We start from the raw sequence: 17,013 nt of genomic DNA on the forward strand, positions 1-17,013 counted from the left end.
ATATATGTTTTATTACCTGGCACTTGAGAAGTCCCACCATCAGAGCCAGAAGACTGTGCATTTTGGAGGCCAGTTGAGAAGATCTTTCTATATCTGCAGGATTCAGGCTCTCTTCTTCACAAGGTGAGCAATCCAGGAGCAGATTAGAATGTGTCGTTTTTGTATCCTACATGCATGTAATTCAGATTTGTCAAAAAATGACGAAGAACCTGAAATATCTTTTAAGTAAAATGCTGTATAAAATGCCACTCTTAAAAACCTTGGTTGATAGTTCTCAAACTTCTTGATCTTAGGATCCCTTTAGAAATTAAAACTGAGAATATTTTAAAATATTTGTTTACTAATTTTTTTAAAGTAGCAATAAATCCATTATGTATAAACATAAATAACAATTTATTTATTTATTTATTTTTGAGCCAGGGTCTCAGTCTGTCACACAAGCTGGAGGGCAGTAGTGTGAACACGGCTCGCTGCAGCCTCAAATGCCTAGGCTCACACAATCCTCCCACCTCAGCCTCCCCAGTAGCTGAAACCACAGGTGCATGCCACCACATTTGGCTAATTTTTCATATTTTTTGTAGAGATGGGGGTCTCACCATGTTGCCCAGGCTGGTGTTGAACTACTGGGCTCAAGTACTGTTCTTGCCTTAACCTCCCAAGTGCTGGGATTGCAAGTGTGAACCACTGTGCCCAACTAATAACAATTTTTAAATAGAACAATTACCACATTTTTCAAAACAAAACATTTGTGAAAAGAATGGCACTGTTCTGCATTTTTTCCAAATATTTTTAATGCTGGCTTAATTGAAGATAGCTGGATTCTCATATTTGCTTCACACATTCCATCAGCCATGAGAGCAATTACATCATCACACATCGTGTGGCTTCTGGAAAACTCCACGGTACACTTGTGAAAAAATGAGACTAAAAAAGGCGATAATGTCTTAATATTACTATAAAAATACTTTTGACTTCACAGATACTCCCAGGCCATACTTTGAGAAAACAGAACTAGAGTTCATGAAAAGCAAAACTATAAGCAGAGTAAGTATGAATTCAGAGTGTTAGAGAAATTGATTAATCAAAATAAAATAAGGAACTTTAAAAAAAGGCTCAAGAAGAAAATGATATACCATGCTAAATTTCTGTACAATTAAACTAACTCATTTAGAGCTTACCCATTCAAAATGCATCATGATTTGGTTAGGAGCTCCAGTTAAGATGGCTTAGGTCAGTGGTTCTCAAAGGGTGACTCCAGGACCAGCAGCATCAACAGCTGGGATCTTGCTAGAAATGCACCTTCTCAGGCCCCACCCCAGAATTACTGAATCAGAAACTCTAGGGTAGGGCCAGCAATATGTGTTTTAACAAGCGTTTCAGGGAATTTTGAAGAATGTTCAAGTTTGAAAATCACTAGCTTAGATAATCCTTTTTTCTTAGATCTTAGAATTTTTTTTTAATTTAGGAAAAGAATATTTTCCTAAGAATCCTTAAAAACAGTAAAATCATTTACTTGTAAAGAAAAATTAAAATGATTACAGATTCATAAAAGAGGGTCCACTAACGACATCTTAAGGTAACATTAGCTCAGTTCAAGTTGTTAAAACAAATACAAAAGTAGGCCGGGTGTAGTGGCTCACGCTTGTAATCCTAGCACTTTGGGAGGCCGAGGAGGGTGGATCACCTGAGATTGGGAGTTCGAGACCAGGCTGGCCAACATGGTGAAACGCTGTCTCTACCAAACCTACAAAAAAAAGTTATCTGGGCGTGGTGGTGTGTACCTATAATCCCAGCTACTCGGGAGGCTGAGGTAGGAGAATCGCTTGAACCTGGGAGGCAGAGGTTACAGTGAGAGGGGATCGCACCACTGCACTCCAGAGTGGGCAACAGAGTGAGAGTCTGTCTAAATAAATAAATAAATAAAACAAATACAAAAAATTAACTTACACATTTTTCTAGTTCAGATTTGCCTTCTTTCTAAGTAATCAGTTAATAAGAGTTTACTATATATACTTTAAGACAGGCCTACACAACGGAAATAAATGTGCTCTGTCTTGTGAAAATTATCACTTCTGCAGTGTGTTTCCAGGTTCTTGGCTGCCAAAAAAAGCCTTTTGAACTACATATAATAAAGGATTACAGCTTCTCCAAACATATTGATATGGTTCTGATGCTGTTCTTAAATGCATAAAACTAGCATATGATATAGGTTTGTTTTGCCTTGTAAACCAAACATGCAATTGTATTATTTTGTTTTGTTGATGAATAGGATTGAGAGATGACTTAGAAAATCTTTTCTCAAAGGAACCCTGGCGCTGGACATGGTGGCTCACACCTGTAATTCCAGCACTTTGAGAGGCTGAGGCAGGTGGATCACTTGAGGTCATGAATTTGAGACAAGCCTGGTCAACTTGGTGAAACCCCATCTCTACTAAAAATACAAAATTAGCAGGGCATGGTGGCGCATGCCTGTAATCCCAGTTACTCGGGAGGCTGAGGCAAGAGAATCACTTGAACCTGGTGAGGCAGAGGTTGCAGTGAGCCACGACAGCGTCACTGCACTATAGCCTGGGCAACAGAGCAATACTGTCTCAAAAAAAAAAAAAAAAAAAAAGGTAACTGCTGGGAGATGCTGTTGATTACTGGCAATGAGTACCCACAAAATTCCCAGGTTAACTGCCACCTCTACCAAAATAATCACAAGAAGGCAGGAATAGCTGTTCTTTGAACACTCATGAACCAAAAGAAACTTCTCCAAACTTGTGGTGTATTTTCCTTTCCATATCTGTTTTTTGTTTTTCTTTCTTCTTCTTTTTTTTTTTTTTTGAGACAGAATCTTGCTCTGTCACCCAAGCTGGAGTGCACTGGCACAGTCATAGCTCATTGCAGCTTCAAACTCCTGAGTTCATGCAATTCGCCCGTCTCAGCCTCCCGAATAGATAGGACTACAGGCGCACATCACCATGCATGGCAGATTGGCTGATATAAAAAATGTTTTGTAGAGATGGGGTCTCACTATGCTGCCTAAGCTGGTGTCAAACTCCAAGCCTCAAGAGATCTTCCTGCTTCAGCCTCCCAAAGTGCCGAGATCTGTTTCTTTCCTTAATAATTATTTCTGCAAACAAATATAAGTAAGTGCCACATCTAAATATGCATCACCAGACCACTAGAAACTCTTGAAAATCTGCATTAGAGATTTAGAATGTGTATCAATACCTTGGTAATATCTGACTTCATGACTTCCTCTAATTGCTCCTTTAACTGAGCTGTCTCAGATTTAGGGACATAATTTTGCTCTTCACTCCTTGCAACCTGCTGTTTAAGTTTTTTATTCTCATTTTTTACTTCGTTGATTTGCTGCTGAAGTTTTATATTCTTAGCTCTTTCATTTTCAGACATAAATTGCAAATTTTTAACCTGAGTGAGCAATTTCTCAAGTCGAGATTTCAGTTTCTGCCTTTCTTCCAGGTTTGCCTTGTCACGTTTCCGGAATTCCTCCTGTAAAGACAAGAACTCTTGCTCTTGGGTCTCTTTTTCCCGTTTCAACAAGTCCAGAGCAGAAGCTGTGACCTTTTCCTGCTCTTTTCTGAGTTGTTGTAGTCTCTTGACCTCTTCCTCTTTCTTGCTTAAGGTTTTGTCCATCTCTAAATACTGACTTACAGATTTATTTTTTTGTTGCATTTCAGTCATGTATCTTTCCTGTAAACGCACATAATTAGCCTTGATCTTCTTAAATTGAAGCTGTAACATTTCCTTGTCATTCCTGGATTCCTGAATTTGTTTTTGGGTGTTAGCTAAAATCTCTTGCAAATTCTGCAATGTCTTTTTAGTATCATTTTTCTCTAGGATTATTTTGTATTTGTCTTCAATTAATTCTTCAACATTCTCCTTTAGCTTATCGATGACATCAATGAACACTTTCTGTTTGGTAGTCTTCATCTGTAGTTCTTTAACTCTCTTCTCTAAATACAGGTTACTACACTGGAGTTCTTGGATTCGCGCCTCCTGCTTTCTGTTAGTATGTTTTAATTTCTTCAAGATTTCATTTAAAGCCATGTCCTCTTGAACAGGTTGTAAGCTTTCAGCACTTTGCTCCATGTCAGGCATCTCACAGTTCTCCCGAGATGCTTTACTCCTCCAGGAGATGCCCGCCGAAGACCAAGTTGAGACAATTTCTGGCCTCTCCACACCCTCTGCTGTGACTTCCTTTGCATAACTGACTGACATCTCAGGAATCTCCCCATAATTCTGTATTTCTTTCGAAGGAACTGCAGTCTGTAAATTATAATAAACAAAGTAAATGTGAATGCATAGAAAGATCATGAACTTTCAAGTCAGATAGGGCTGGCCTTGAATTCTGTTAGTAGATCCCCTGTTTGGTTTCCTCCACTATAAAGTAACGATAGTACCTACTTCCAGTAATAATGCCTATTAACAAAAGTTAATACCTATGTATTAATTGCTAAATGTTTGTACAGCACCTAACAGCACAGCAGAGCACAGGCAGTAGGTATATGACAGATATATATCCCATTTACTTTGACTAAAGGAAAATTAAACTTTTGTCCTCTTACCATTTCCTATTATGCAAACTTCCCTGCACACATATAAGATGCTTTGACTTCAAATGAATTCAGACAAATAAATCTATCAATTACCTTATAGACTGCAAGGTCTCTCTCTTTTCTTTTTTTTTTTTTTTTTACATTTTATTATTGGGCCAAAAGTTTGGATTTTTAGGGAAGGTCTCTTCTCTTTTGAATATTTTTTTTCCACATTTAGACTGTTTTCTAATTATTCTGTGACTCTTAGGAACATTAGAATGGCAGAAGAACATGCCTCATGATTGACTTTATGCTGACAGTACAGGTTTTGGGGAGGTTACAAAAGGACAGTAGGCCGGGCAAGGTAGCTCACGCCTGTAATCCCAGCACTTTGGGAGGCCGAGGTGGGTAGATCACTTGTGGTCAGGAGTTTGAGACCAGCCTGGCCAACGTGGTAAAACCCATCTCTGCCCAAAATACAAAAATTAGCCAAGCGTGGTGGCACATGCCTGTAATCCCAGCTACTCAGGAAGCTGAGTGAGGCAGGAGAATCACTTGAACATAGGAGGCGGAAGTTGCAGTGAGCTGAGATTGCACCACTGCACTCCAGCCCGGGCGACAGAGCGAGACTCTGTCTCAAAAAATAGTAATAATAAAATAAACAAATAAAAATAAAAAAGACAGTACATTGTAGTAAGAAATGGTGAAATGAATATGACATTAAAAACCCAGGGCCGGGTGCAGTGGCTCATGCTTGTAATCCCAGCACTTTGGGAGGTTGAGGTGGGCGGATCATGAGGTCAGGAGATCAAGACCATCCTGGCCAACATGGTGAAACCCTATCTCTACTAAAAATACAAAAATTAGCCGGTTGTGGCGGTGCACACCTGTAGTCCCAGCTACTCAGGAGGCTGAGGCAGGAGAATTGCTTGAACCCTGGAGGCAGAGGCTGCAGTGAGCCGAGATCATGCCACTGCACTCCAGCCTGGGCAACAGAGTGAGACTTCATCTCAAAAAACAACAAACAAACAAAAAGCAAACCCCAGGCCAGGCACAGTGGCTCATACCTGTAATCCTAACACTTTGGGAGCCCAAGGTGAGAGGATTCCTTGAGGTCAGGAGTTCGAGACCAGCCTGGGTAACATAGTGAGACCCTATCTCTCCAAAAAAATATTTTAAAAATCAGTCAGGTGTGGGGGCACGTGCCTGTAGTCCTAGCTCCTTCGGAAGCTGAGGCAGGAGGATTTCTTGTGGGCCATGGTCACACTGCTCTCCAATCTGAGTAACAGAGCAAGACCTCGTATGTAAAAAATAAATAAATAAAAACCCAGTAAAAGGGAGTGGTGTGCTGTATAATTCTCTGGAATTTAGAGACAAGGACTTCTGTATTTTGTTTTTTGAGCTCATCCTTCTGCAGAACCTTGCATCTTAATGGTTTTTCATGGTTCTGGGATAAAGATAACTATCATTACTGAGACCTACAAGGCCCTAATATCTTGCTCTTGATATCTACTATGGTTTAAATGCATTCCCTAAAGTTCATGTGCCAGAAGCTTAATCCCCAATGCAACAGTGTTGGAAGATGGGGCCTAGTAAGAGGTGAATAAAAATGACTAAATGTTGTTATCGCAGGAGTGTGTTAGTTATCATAAGTGGATTTATTACAAAAGTGAGTTGGGGGCTGCGTGGTGGCTCACACCTGTAATCTCAGCACTTTGGGAGGCCGAGGCGGGTGGATCACAAAGTCAGGAGATTGAGACCATCCTGGCTAACACTGTGAAATGCCATCTCTACTAAAAATACAAAAAATTAGCTGGGCGTGGTGGCACATGCCTGCAATCCCAGCTACTCAGAAGGGTGAAGCAGGAGAATCGCTTGAACCCAGGAGGCGGAGGTGGCAGTGAGCCAAGATGGTGCCACTGTACTGCATCCTGGGTGACAGAGCGAGAATCCATCTCAAAATAAATAAATAAATAAATAAATAAATAAATAAATAAATAAAAGTGAGTTCAGCCTCCACTTGCTCCCTTGATCTCACCCTCTTTTGCCCCTCCACCTCCCATCATGAAATGACAGCACAGAGACCCTTGTGTGATGTTGGCACCATGGACCTAGCCTCCAGAACCGTGAGCCAGATAAATTTCTATTCATTATAAATTGCCCAGTCTGTGATATAGTTGCAGCAGTATGAAATGAACTAAAGCAGTAGCTGGCCTGCACCACCTGTCTTCATCTGCTATACCCCTCCTCCTTCCTCCAACTCTGATCTTCCTGTACTCAGGGCTTCCTTCAGGTCCCAGTAGGTACCACGCTTCCTGCAGCCACAGGATTTGCAGACGTTATTCCTTCTGTATGGCATGTTCTCCTACCCCTAGCTGCCTAATTCACTCCTACTCATCCTTTACAGCTCAGCTCAATGACCATTTCTTCAGGGATGCCTTCCCCAGACTCCCTGATCAGGGTGGTATCCTAATCATAGATGCCCATCCTACTTATATTTGCAGCACTTACCATAGTTGCAAGTTTATACGTAACTTTATATGGCATCATAGCATATATAGTAACTTTATATAACATGCTCTACATATACTTTGTATGTAACTTTATTCACATAACTTATTGATCTTATCATAGTTGCAAGTTCACATTTATTTGTGTGATTATTTGATTAATGACTACCTCCTCTAGTAGGATGTTGTTTTCATGAGGACAAGAACTGCATCTTTTTGTCTGTTTTCTAACCATTACCTAATACGTAGTACAGACCTGGCATGTAATAGATGCCTAAAAGTATCTTTTGACTGAATGAAAAATAGCTAAATGCAATGGAAAGAGGAAAGAACAATCTTGAGAAACCCTATTTAGGCTGATTTTTAAAATGTTGTTTTCCAGAAATCAACATGGACAAAGAAAGTTCTTTTAAGTACTGTCAACTACTTTCAAAAAAATGAAAATGCTCATACTTGTAAATAAGGCATTATAGTCATAGTATTTCCCATCAAACTCACATTGAAAAGGTATTATTGGCCAGGTGCAGTAGCTCACACCTGTAATCCCAGCACTTTGGGAGGCCAAGGCGGGTGGATCATTTGAGGTCAGTAGTTCAAGACCAGCCTGGCCAACATGGTGAAACTCCGTCTCTACTAAAAATACAAAAAAAATTAGCCAGGTGTGGTGGCACTTGCCTGTAATCCCAGCTACGCAGGAGGCTGCAGTAGGAGAATCGTTTGAATCCAGGAAGCAGAGGTTGCAGTGAGCCAAGATGGTGCCACTGCACTCCAGCCTGGGCAACAGAGTGAGACTCCGTATCAAAAACAAAACAAAACAACAAGAAAAGAGAGAAAAGGTATTACTTATACTATTCGTGAATTTTATCTATTTTCCCATACCAATTCCTAGTATTTTTAATTTTTTTGTTCAGAAAGTACACAGAATGTATACTGTCGGTATCTTCAGTGCACTGAGGATACTACATGTGTGCTCGGAATCAATAAACCAAATGATAAACTAATATTTTCACTTTAGTAGAAAAATTAGTATTTTTTGCTTGTCAATAGAAGTCCAATATGACAGAGAAATCTTGTTTTTCTTGAAAAATTAATTAGTGCTTCAGCACTCCTTCCTCTTCTTAACCTTTCCATTACTGTAAACTCTGCTACTGCCAGCCAGTTTGATTCAACAAATATAAAAGCTTATTATATTCAGGCTGCTCTGTCTACACGGCAGCCATTCTTTTGTTTCTTTACTTCTCTAATACACTTGCTTTCGATGAAAAAAATTATAGTAAAAAAAGCTTATTACATTCAAGGAACCATATAGACGCTGTGGTGCATAAGAGGGTAAGACAGAGTCCTGAGCCTTAGACAAATTACCATTTGGTAGAGCTAATCCTCAAGTATGGACTTGAGGATTATTTTTCTTTACCAGAAAAAATTTATTTGTGAATTGGCTAAGATCTCAGAATGCATTTTCCCCGGAGAAGCAAAGTCCCTGCTGATTTAGCACTGCTTGGAAAAGTCTCAGATTTTATATATATATATAATTTTTTTTAACGAATCCTTTAATACTCCACAGGCTTTACTGACCATCACAATCGTACTTCCTCTGCTTTATAATTAACTCTCAGATGAACTAGGTTAGAACTATTCTCTTTATAAATGGTTTTACAATATTATTGTGTACACTTTCCTTATACACGAAGCTTGGAGTTTGGCTAGGGTTGAGGGCAGATTCCTTGGCAGTACTTTTAGCCAGTGATTTTTCTGGAAATTTCAGGGTCTCTCCACTGCAGTGGATTAGAGGCGGGCTTCTAGGAGGAGGCTGTCTAAAAGACTCGTTACTAAGTTGGTCTGTACTTGCAGAAACACTAGTTTCCATCGGATTTTCTTCCTTAAATGAGTCTTGCTTTATATTGTTGCCTTTTGCATAATTATACACTTGACTTTGAAATTCTGGTTTCTCTGTTATTTCATCATCAAATGCTTCTACACAGTGAAATTTGCAAACGGTGTCAAATTGTCTCAAGGAAGATATGCTGATGGTGTCAACTGGCTGAGTTAGTACATTCTTTGAGTAATTTTCAATGTTGTTGTCTCATAAGAAAGAGAAAGAAGGAAATAAAAATGAGTAGACCATGAACTTGGATGGTAACAGTTATATTTATATTTATCAAATAAACTGCTGTAGCCACTTACAAATTAAGTATTATTTCAACCTTATTTACTGTGTGAATTTTAGCATGGTTTTATGCTAGCAAACAAAACAAAACTTTACATGGGGGAAAGAAGTCCCCAAATGACTGCTACAAAAAAGTTTGTTATATGTAATTCTGGTCAAATACAATTACAATAAATTTCAAGATATCTTCAAAATTATTTTGTTGTACTGTAATTTCAAGATGTTTTAAATTACAAAATCTTTCAAAAGGACAGGGATAGTATAATAGAAAACACATATAAACTTGCTTAATCTCACAAAAATCCCTTGATGTCAGTACTGTTATCATCCCTATTTTACAGATAAGGAAACTGAAGTACAAGAGATGTTAAAGTCACTTGTCTAAGGTCACAGAGCTGCTAAGCAGTGCTGCTGAGATTCTAGACTACTACTTCTAAATGTTATGCTGTACTATTTTTCAATATGACAAATTATGCAGGTGTAATGTTTTTTAAAATCAGAAGCAAATAAAAATCAACATAATCATTATCAACATAATCATTCCCAAAGAATAAAGTTCCCAGATTTCTTCATTTTGTGACACCCTTAATGTCTCAGTACTTTTTTTCACAGTACCTCTGGACCAAAGGAATATTTAAGTTCCATTTAGTAAATAATTAAGTTCAAACTAGTATTTGTCCTAAGTTATTAGCTGTTTGAAAATACACATAAACTAAAAGAAAAATATAATATTTTATTCTTAAACAACCACACTTTACTACTTGGATGTACACTGTTAGGCATCATACAGCACCTCAAACTGTGGAATCAGATTGGAGACCACCACTCTCACTTCCTATACCACAATGATTTTCATGCAGGACTTGCTTTTTATTATAGCAACCTCCAAAAACCTACCTTTACAAATAAGACATCACAGGAAGGACTATAATATGGGTTTATAGTGAAAACTACAGCTAACAGATTGTGGGGGTCTGATAGATGTCCAGTGTCACTGTTTCCCTCAAACTCCAAAATACCCTGCAACACTTTAGGTGAATGATTAATATATAGTATTGTTTTATGTGCTTTTATATTTTACATAAATAGCGTATCACTATATCTATATCCACATAAAAGTCTTGGACCCAGTGGTTTATACCTGTAATCTTAGCACTTTGGGAGGCTGAGGTGGGTGGATCACCTGAGGTCAGGAGTTCGAGATCAGCCTGGCCAACATGGTGAAACCCTGTCTCTACTAAAAATACAAAAATTAGCAGGGCGTGGTGGTGCACGCCTATAATCCCAGCTACTTGGGAGGCTCAGGCAGGAGAACCACTTGAACCTGGGAGACGGAGGTTGCATTAAGCCAAGATCACGCCACCGCACTCCAGCCTGGGTGACAGTGCAAGACTCTGTCTCAAAAAAAAAAAAAAAAGTCTTTATTTCACACAAAATTTTGCTTTCGAGGCTTAGCCATATAAATACACACATATGTAGTTCATTATACTGAAAGACTATGCTTTATTCCTTTCTTGTTGGCTATTTAAGTTGCTTCTAATTTTGCCCTTAAAAACGGCATTGCAGTGAACATGTTTCCTTCTATGCCAACGTAAAAATTTTTGTCTAGGCTCTGAGGATACACCTCGAAGTGAAATTGCTGGATTATAGAAAATACATATCTTCAACTTTACTAGATATTGCAAAATTACTCTCCAAAGTGTTTGTACCAATTTATGCTTCTACCAGTAGCCTCAGGGTTCCTTTGCTCTACACATCCCTCCAAAACACGTCAAATTCATATGTATGAAATGGCATTTTACTGTGATCTTCTTAATGTACATCCTTTCATGTATTTAATGGTCTCACAGGTTTCCGTTTCTGTGATCTGCTTGTTGTATACTGTTATGGGCCCAACTGTGTGCCCCTAAAATTCATATGCTGAAGCTCTCATCCCCAGTACCTTAAAATATGACTCTTACTTGTAGATATGGCCTTTAAAAAGGTAATTGAGCTTAAAAGAGGTCACAAGGGTAGGCCCTAATCCAGTATGACCAGTGTCCTTGTAAGAGGAGGAAGAGACAGCAGGAAGGCGTACACACAAAGACAAAAGGTCATGTAAGACACTGCAAGAAACTGGCCATCTGCAAGCCAGAGAGAGAGGCCTCAGGAGAAAGCAACCATGCTGGCACCTTAATCTTGGACTGCCAGCCTCTAAGAATGAGAAAATTAATTTCTGTTGTTTACACAGCCCAGTTTGTGGTGTTTCGTTATGGCAGCCCTAGCAAACTACTAATACATATACTTTGCCTGTTTTTCTATTATGTGATTTTTTTTTTTTTTTTGAGACAGAGTCTCTGTCACCCAGGCAGGAGTGCTGTGGCACGATCTCGGCTCATTGCGACCTCCTCCTGGGGTCAAGCAATTCTCATGCCTCAGCCTCCCAAGTAGCTGGGATTACAAGCATGCACCACCATGCCCGGCTAATTTTTGTATTTTTAGTAGAGATGGGATTCTACCATGTTGGCCAGGCTGGTCTTGAACTCCTGACCTCATGTGATCTGCCCACCTCGGCCTCCCAAAGTGCTGGGATTCCAGGTGTGAGCCACCATGCCCGGCCTGAGTTATCTGAGTTATGTGACTTTTTCTTTTCTTTTTTTTTTTTTGTTGAGACGGAGTCTGGCTCTGTCACTCAGGCTGGAGTGCAGTGGCGCTATCTCATCTCACTGCAAGCTCTGCCTCCCAGGTTCACGCCATTCTCCTTTCTCAGCCTCCCGAGTAGCTGGGACTACAGGTGCCCACCACCACACGCGGCTAATTTTTGTATTTTTAGTAGAGACGGGGTTTCACCGTGTTAGCCAGGATGGTCTTGATCTCCTGATCTCGTGATCCGCCCATCTTGGCCTCCCAAAGTGCTGGGATTACAGGCATGAGCCACCGCGCCCAGCCGTTATGTGCCTTTTTCTAAGTGACTTGTAGTTTAGATACCAAATCTTTTGTCAATTATATTGCATGTATCTTCAGTCCATGCTTTTTACTTTATTATACTTTGGCTATACAGACGTTTTCTTAATGTAGTCAATGCACCAATTACGGATTGCAATTCTCATGTCTTTTTTGTGAGACGGAGTCTCACTCTATCACCCAGGTTGAAGTCAGTGGCGCGATCTCAGTTCACTGCAACCTTCGCCTCCTGGATTCAAGTGATTCTCCTGTTTCACCGTTTCAAGTAGCTGGGACTACTGGCATGCGTACTATGCCCAGCTAATTTTTGTATTTTTAGTAGAAGCGGGGTTTCACCATATTGGCCAGGCTGGGTTTGAACTCCTGACCTCCTGATCCGCTTGCCTCATCCTCCCAAAGTGCTGGGATTACAGGCATGAGCTACCGTGCCTGACCCTGCATTTCTCATGTCTTAAGAAATCTTAGGCGGAGCGTGGTGGCTCATGCCTGTAATCCCAGCACCTTGGGAGGCTGAGGCAGGCAGATCAGAAGGTCACGGATTCAAGACCAGCCTGGCCAACATGGTGAAACGCTGTTTCTACAAAAATACAAAAAAATTAGCCAGACATAGTGGCAGGCGCCTGTAGTCTCATTACTCAGGAGGCTGAGGCAGGAGAATAGTTTGAACCTGGAAGGTGGAGGTTGCAGTGAGCCGAGATCGCTCCACTGTACTCCAGCCTGGGTGACAGAGCAAGACTCCATCTCAAAAAAAAAAGAAAAGAAAAGAAAAAGAAATCTTTTCTGTTGTCACAAAGGCGTTTGATATGGTTTGGCTCTGTGTTCCCACCCAAATCTCATCTCCAGTTATAATCCCCATGTGTTGAGGGAGGGATCTAGTGGGAGGCAATTAAATCATGGGGACGGTTTTCCCCATGCTGTTCTTGCGATAGTGAGTTCTCACAAGATCTGATGGTTTTAAAGTGTTTGGCAGTTCCCCTGCTCCTCCTGTCGTCATTTAAGACATGCCTTGCTTCCTGTTTGTCTTCTGCCATGATTCTGTTTCCTGAGGCCTCCCAAGGCATGTGGAACTGTGATCCAATTAAACCTCTTTTCTTTATAAATTACCCAGTCTTGGGGAGTTCTTTATGGCAGGGTGAAAACAGACTAATACAGCATTTTCTACACTTCTTTTATAAGTTAGAACTTTGCAGTTCACATGTAGGCCTTTATCCATGTGCACTTTATTTTGTATTTGGTGTGAGGTAAGGTTCTAATCATTTCCTACATTGAGAGAGCCAACTGTTCCAGCACAACCAAATGAAATCCCCCACTGGTTTATAATGACACCTCTATCAAATACCATGTGTCCTCATACATAAATGGGTCTACTTTGTCTTGTATTTATTCTACTGGTTTGTTACCCTTCTGCCTATAATACATCATTTTAATTACTATAACTAATAACTCTTGTAATCTAGCAGGATAAGTCTCCACATCTTCTTTTTCATAATTGTGTTGGGTATTTTTTTTAACTTTTTCACTTCTGAATGGGAATGTTAGGATTAAGGTAGGATACACGAAATTGCATTAATTAATAGACTTTAGGAAAACTGACATCTTTACAATCTGAACATGAAACATTTAATTATTTATTATGGCCTCCAGGAAAGTTTTATAATATTTTTTAATGGAAATCTTACACTTTTTGTTAGATTTATTCTTAGGTACCTTAGTTTGTGCTGCTACTGATAATAGTAAGTTTTTAATAATTACTGTTTTACATCTGTTGTTGCTAGTACATTGGAATGCTATTGGTTTTTTAATATTAATTTTATATCTAGCTTTCTTCTAAACTTTATTAGTTCTAATAGCTCATCTGTAGGTACTTATGACTTTTCTATGTAGAAAAGTACATATTTGCAAATAATGATAATTACTTCATTACTTCTCTTCCTTTCTAATGCTTATAGCACTTTTCTTTCTTTCTTTCTTTCCCTGTCTCTCTCTTTCTTTCTTTCTTTCTTTTTTTTTTGAGACTGAGTCTCGCTCTGTCGCCCAGGCTGGAGTGCAGTGGTACCATCTTGGCTCACTGCAAGCTCTGCCTCCCGGGTTCACGCCATTCTCCTGCCTCAGCCTCCCGAGTAGCTGGGACTACAGGTGCTCGCCACCATGCCCGGCTAATTTTTTGTATTTTTAGTAGAGACAGGGTTTCACCATGCTAGCCAGGATGGTCTCGATCTCCTGACCTCGTGATCCGCCCGCCTTGGCAGTACTTATTTTTCTTGTACCTGCAGGTATTAAATTCCATAATTTCAATAAGCCTTGTCAAATCTTTTCATTTTAGTATTACTTACAAGTATTAAAAATAAAGACATTTGTATACAGCATTTAGATTTGCTTTAATAAACATGATCAATGTAGGGCCCAGTGTGGTGGCTCACAGCTGTAATCCCAATACTTTGGGACACCGAGGCAGGAGACTCACTTGAGCCCAGGTATTTGAGACCAGCCTGGGCAGCACAGTGAGATCCATTTCAAAAACAAAACCAAAAACATGATCAAAGTATCTCATTATATGATTAAATCCCACATAGCTTTCATGTATCAATTTAGGATTAGAATAACAGATTTGGAGTTACATCAACACACAGTTCTCTTTTTTTTTTTTTTTTTTGAGAGAGGGTCTCATTGTGGTTGTCCACGCTGCAGTGCAGTGGCGTGATCTCAGCTCACTGCAGTCTCAGCCTCCTGGGCTCAGGTAATTCTCCCATCTAGGCCTCCAAAGTGGCTAGGACTACGACACCTGGCTAAGTTTTTGTATTTTTAGTAGAGGCGGGGTCATGTTGCCCAATCTGATCTCAAACTAGTGAACTCAAGCAATCCTTCTGCCTTGATCCCCCAAAGAGCTGGGATTACAGGTGTGAGCCACTGTACCTGTTGCTTTTTGTTTTGTTTTGTTTTGTTTTTGAGATGGAGTTTCGCTCTTGTTGCCCAGGCTGGAGCGCAATGGCGCGATCTCAGCTCACTGCAACCTCCACCTCCTGGGTTCAAGGGAGTCTCCTGCCTCAGCCTCCTGAGTAGCTGGGATTACAGGCATGCACCACTATGCCCGGCTAATTTTGTATTTTTAGTAGAGACAGGGTTTCTCCATGTTGGTCAGGCTGGTCTTGAACTCCCAACCTCAGGTGATCCACTTGCCTAGGCCTCCCAAAGTGCTGAGATTACAGGCATGAGCCACTGTGCCTGGCCCTTTTTCTTTTTTTTTGTAAGAGACAGGTTCTCCTTCTGTTGCCCACTTGAGTGCAGTGACATGATCATAGCTCATAACAGCCGTGGACTTCCTGGCTCAAGCAATCCTCCCACCTTGGCCTTCCAAAGCACTGGGATTATAGGTATGATCTACCACACCCAACCTCAATACACATTTAAAGATACTTGTATAGTAGAAAATTTTTGTGTCTGAGACTGGGACTTGATTACGGCTCATTCATTTAAAGCTACACAATCCTGGGCAAGTTACTCTCTGAGTCTTTTTTTCCTTATCTGTAAAATGAAGATAAAAACAGCCCTTATTTCAATTTTTTAAAAGCCTTATTTCAATAAGATTGTGGATTAAGTGTGATGATATATATAAAGTGCTTAGCACAATACCCGGCTATTGTTATTATCACAGAACACAAAAAAAAGTTTCTCTCTTTTGCATATTGCTAACAAATAGATACTTACCATTTAATAAATTGTCTAGTGTGCCATAAGCATCTTCACAAAGTGTGGATTCATACTCATTTTCCCTTTCAAAATTCTTTATTTCATTCTGTATTAATAAAAAAGGCATTAATACTTCAAGCAAACATCATAAGCTTCTTCTAAAGGTATTTGCACATTGTTATGTAATTCTGCTATTAGAATATTTCATTACACAGATAGAATGTGCTTTCTGGTATCTTTCCCCAGCATATATTTGGCTCCCTTTTAGTAAAACTATGCTAACAGAGTCCCAATATTAAACAACAATGTAACAAATAGCTTGCTATTTTAATATTTTGGTTTTTTGGTTAGTCAAATCATGTGACTATAAACTTAGGGATACATGATAGCATATTTATGTATTGATAATTCTTTGATGTTTATTAAATCTAGTCTAAACAGCATTAAGATGGTTGTTATTCTAGTCTTTTAACACTGAAGATATATAAAACAGGCATATATCTGTGACGTATTTTTATAAATTCCTATTTAGTGGAATCAGATGTCACTGACTATCAAATGTTTAGAACAACATTCATGAAGATATTGGGACATTACAATCTTTTATTTTGTAATAAAAGGAGCTAGGCATTTTCATGAAGATAGGAAAGTTGTCATTTACATGCAGGGTGCTGTCAATGTCATTATGAATGACAACTGAATTATTTGCATACTGACATAAGTGGAAGATGCATTAGACTACAAGCCAGGTTCCTTGGGCTCTTGTCCTGCCTCTGTGCCTGAATTGTTGTGGTCATGTCCCCTGGCTGCACTCCTGGGACTTCATGAGGCTAGAAAGGATCAGTTTTAAAGCTGTGTAAAAATGTACCTCGCTCTTTCGCCCAGGCTGGAGTGCAGTGGCGCGATCTTGGCTCACTGTAACCTCCACCTCCCGCATTCAAGTGATTCTCCTGTCTCAGCCTCCAGAGTAACTGGGATTACAGGTGCTCGCTTCCATGCCTGGCTAATTTTTATAGTTTTAGCAGAAATGGGGTCCCACCATGTTGCCCAGGCTGGTCAAAATGTATCTTACGCTAGTGAAACTGGGAAAACCAGACCATGTATTCCCTTCCTTTCTGTGTCCACTGAAGATTGTTTTATTGTTCCTTACATTTTTGAAGAA

General features: G+C 39.7%; 1 protein-coding gene across 10 annotated transcripts in view; it reads right to left on the reverse strand.

Moving 5' to 3' along the window:
- CAGE1 (cancer antigen 1) overlaps positions 1-17,013 on the reverse strand; it is a 60,676-nt gene that overhangs the window by 40,868 nt on the left and 2,795 nt on the right. For all 10 annotated transcript variants that reach the window (XR_004184191.1, XR_004184190.1, XM_031666894.1 and 7 more), the window contains exons 3-6: positions 15,870-15,957; positions 8,733-9,136; positions 3,217-4,275; positions 17-166 (exon numbers count right to left, since the gene is read on the reverse strand). Coding sequence is in view for 8 of the 10 variants with exons in the window: in XM_031666894.1 (XP_031522754.1) it covers positions 17-166; positions 3,217-4,275; positions 8,733-9,136; positions 15,870-15,957 (1,701 nt within the window). In the remaining 2 variants the exon portion in view is untranslated. The remainder of the gene's footprint in view (positions 1-16; positions 167-3,216; positions 4,276-8,732; positions 9,137-15,869; positions 15,958-17,013) is intronic.

Source organism: Papio anubis, chromosome 6, assembly GCF_008728515.1.
Source record: "Papio anubis isolate 15944 chromosome 6, Panubis1.0, whole genome shotgun sequence".
In the NCBI taxonomy this organism is placed as follows: Eukaryota; Metazoa; Chordata; class Mammalia; order Primates; family Cercopithecidae; genus Papio; species Papio anubis.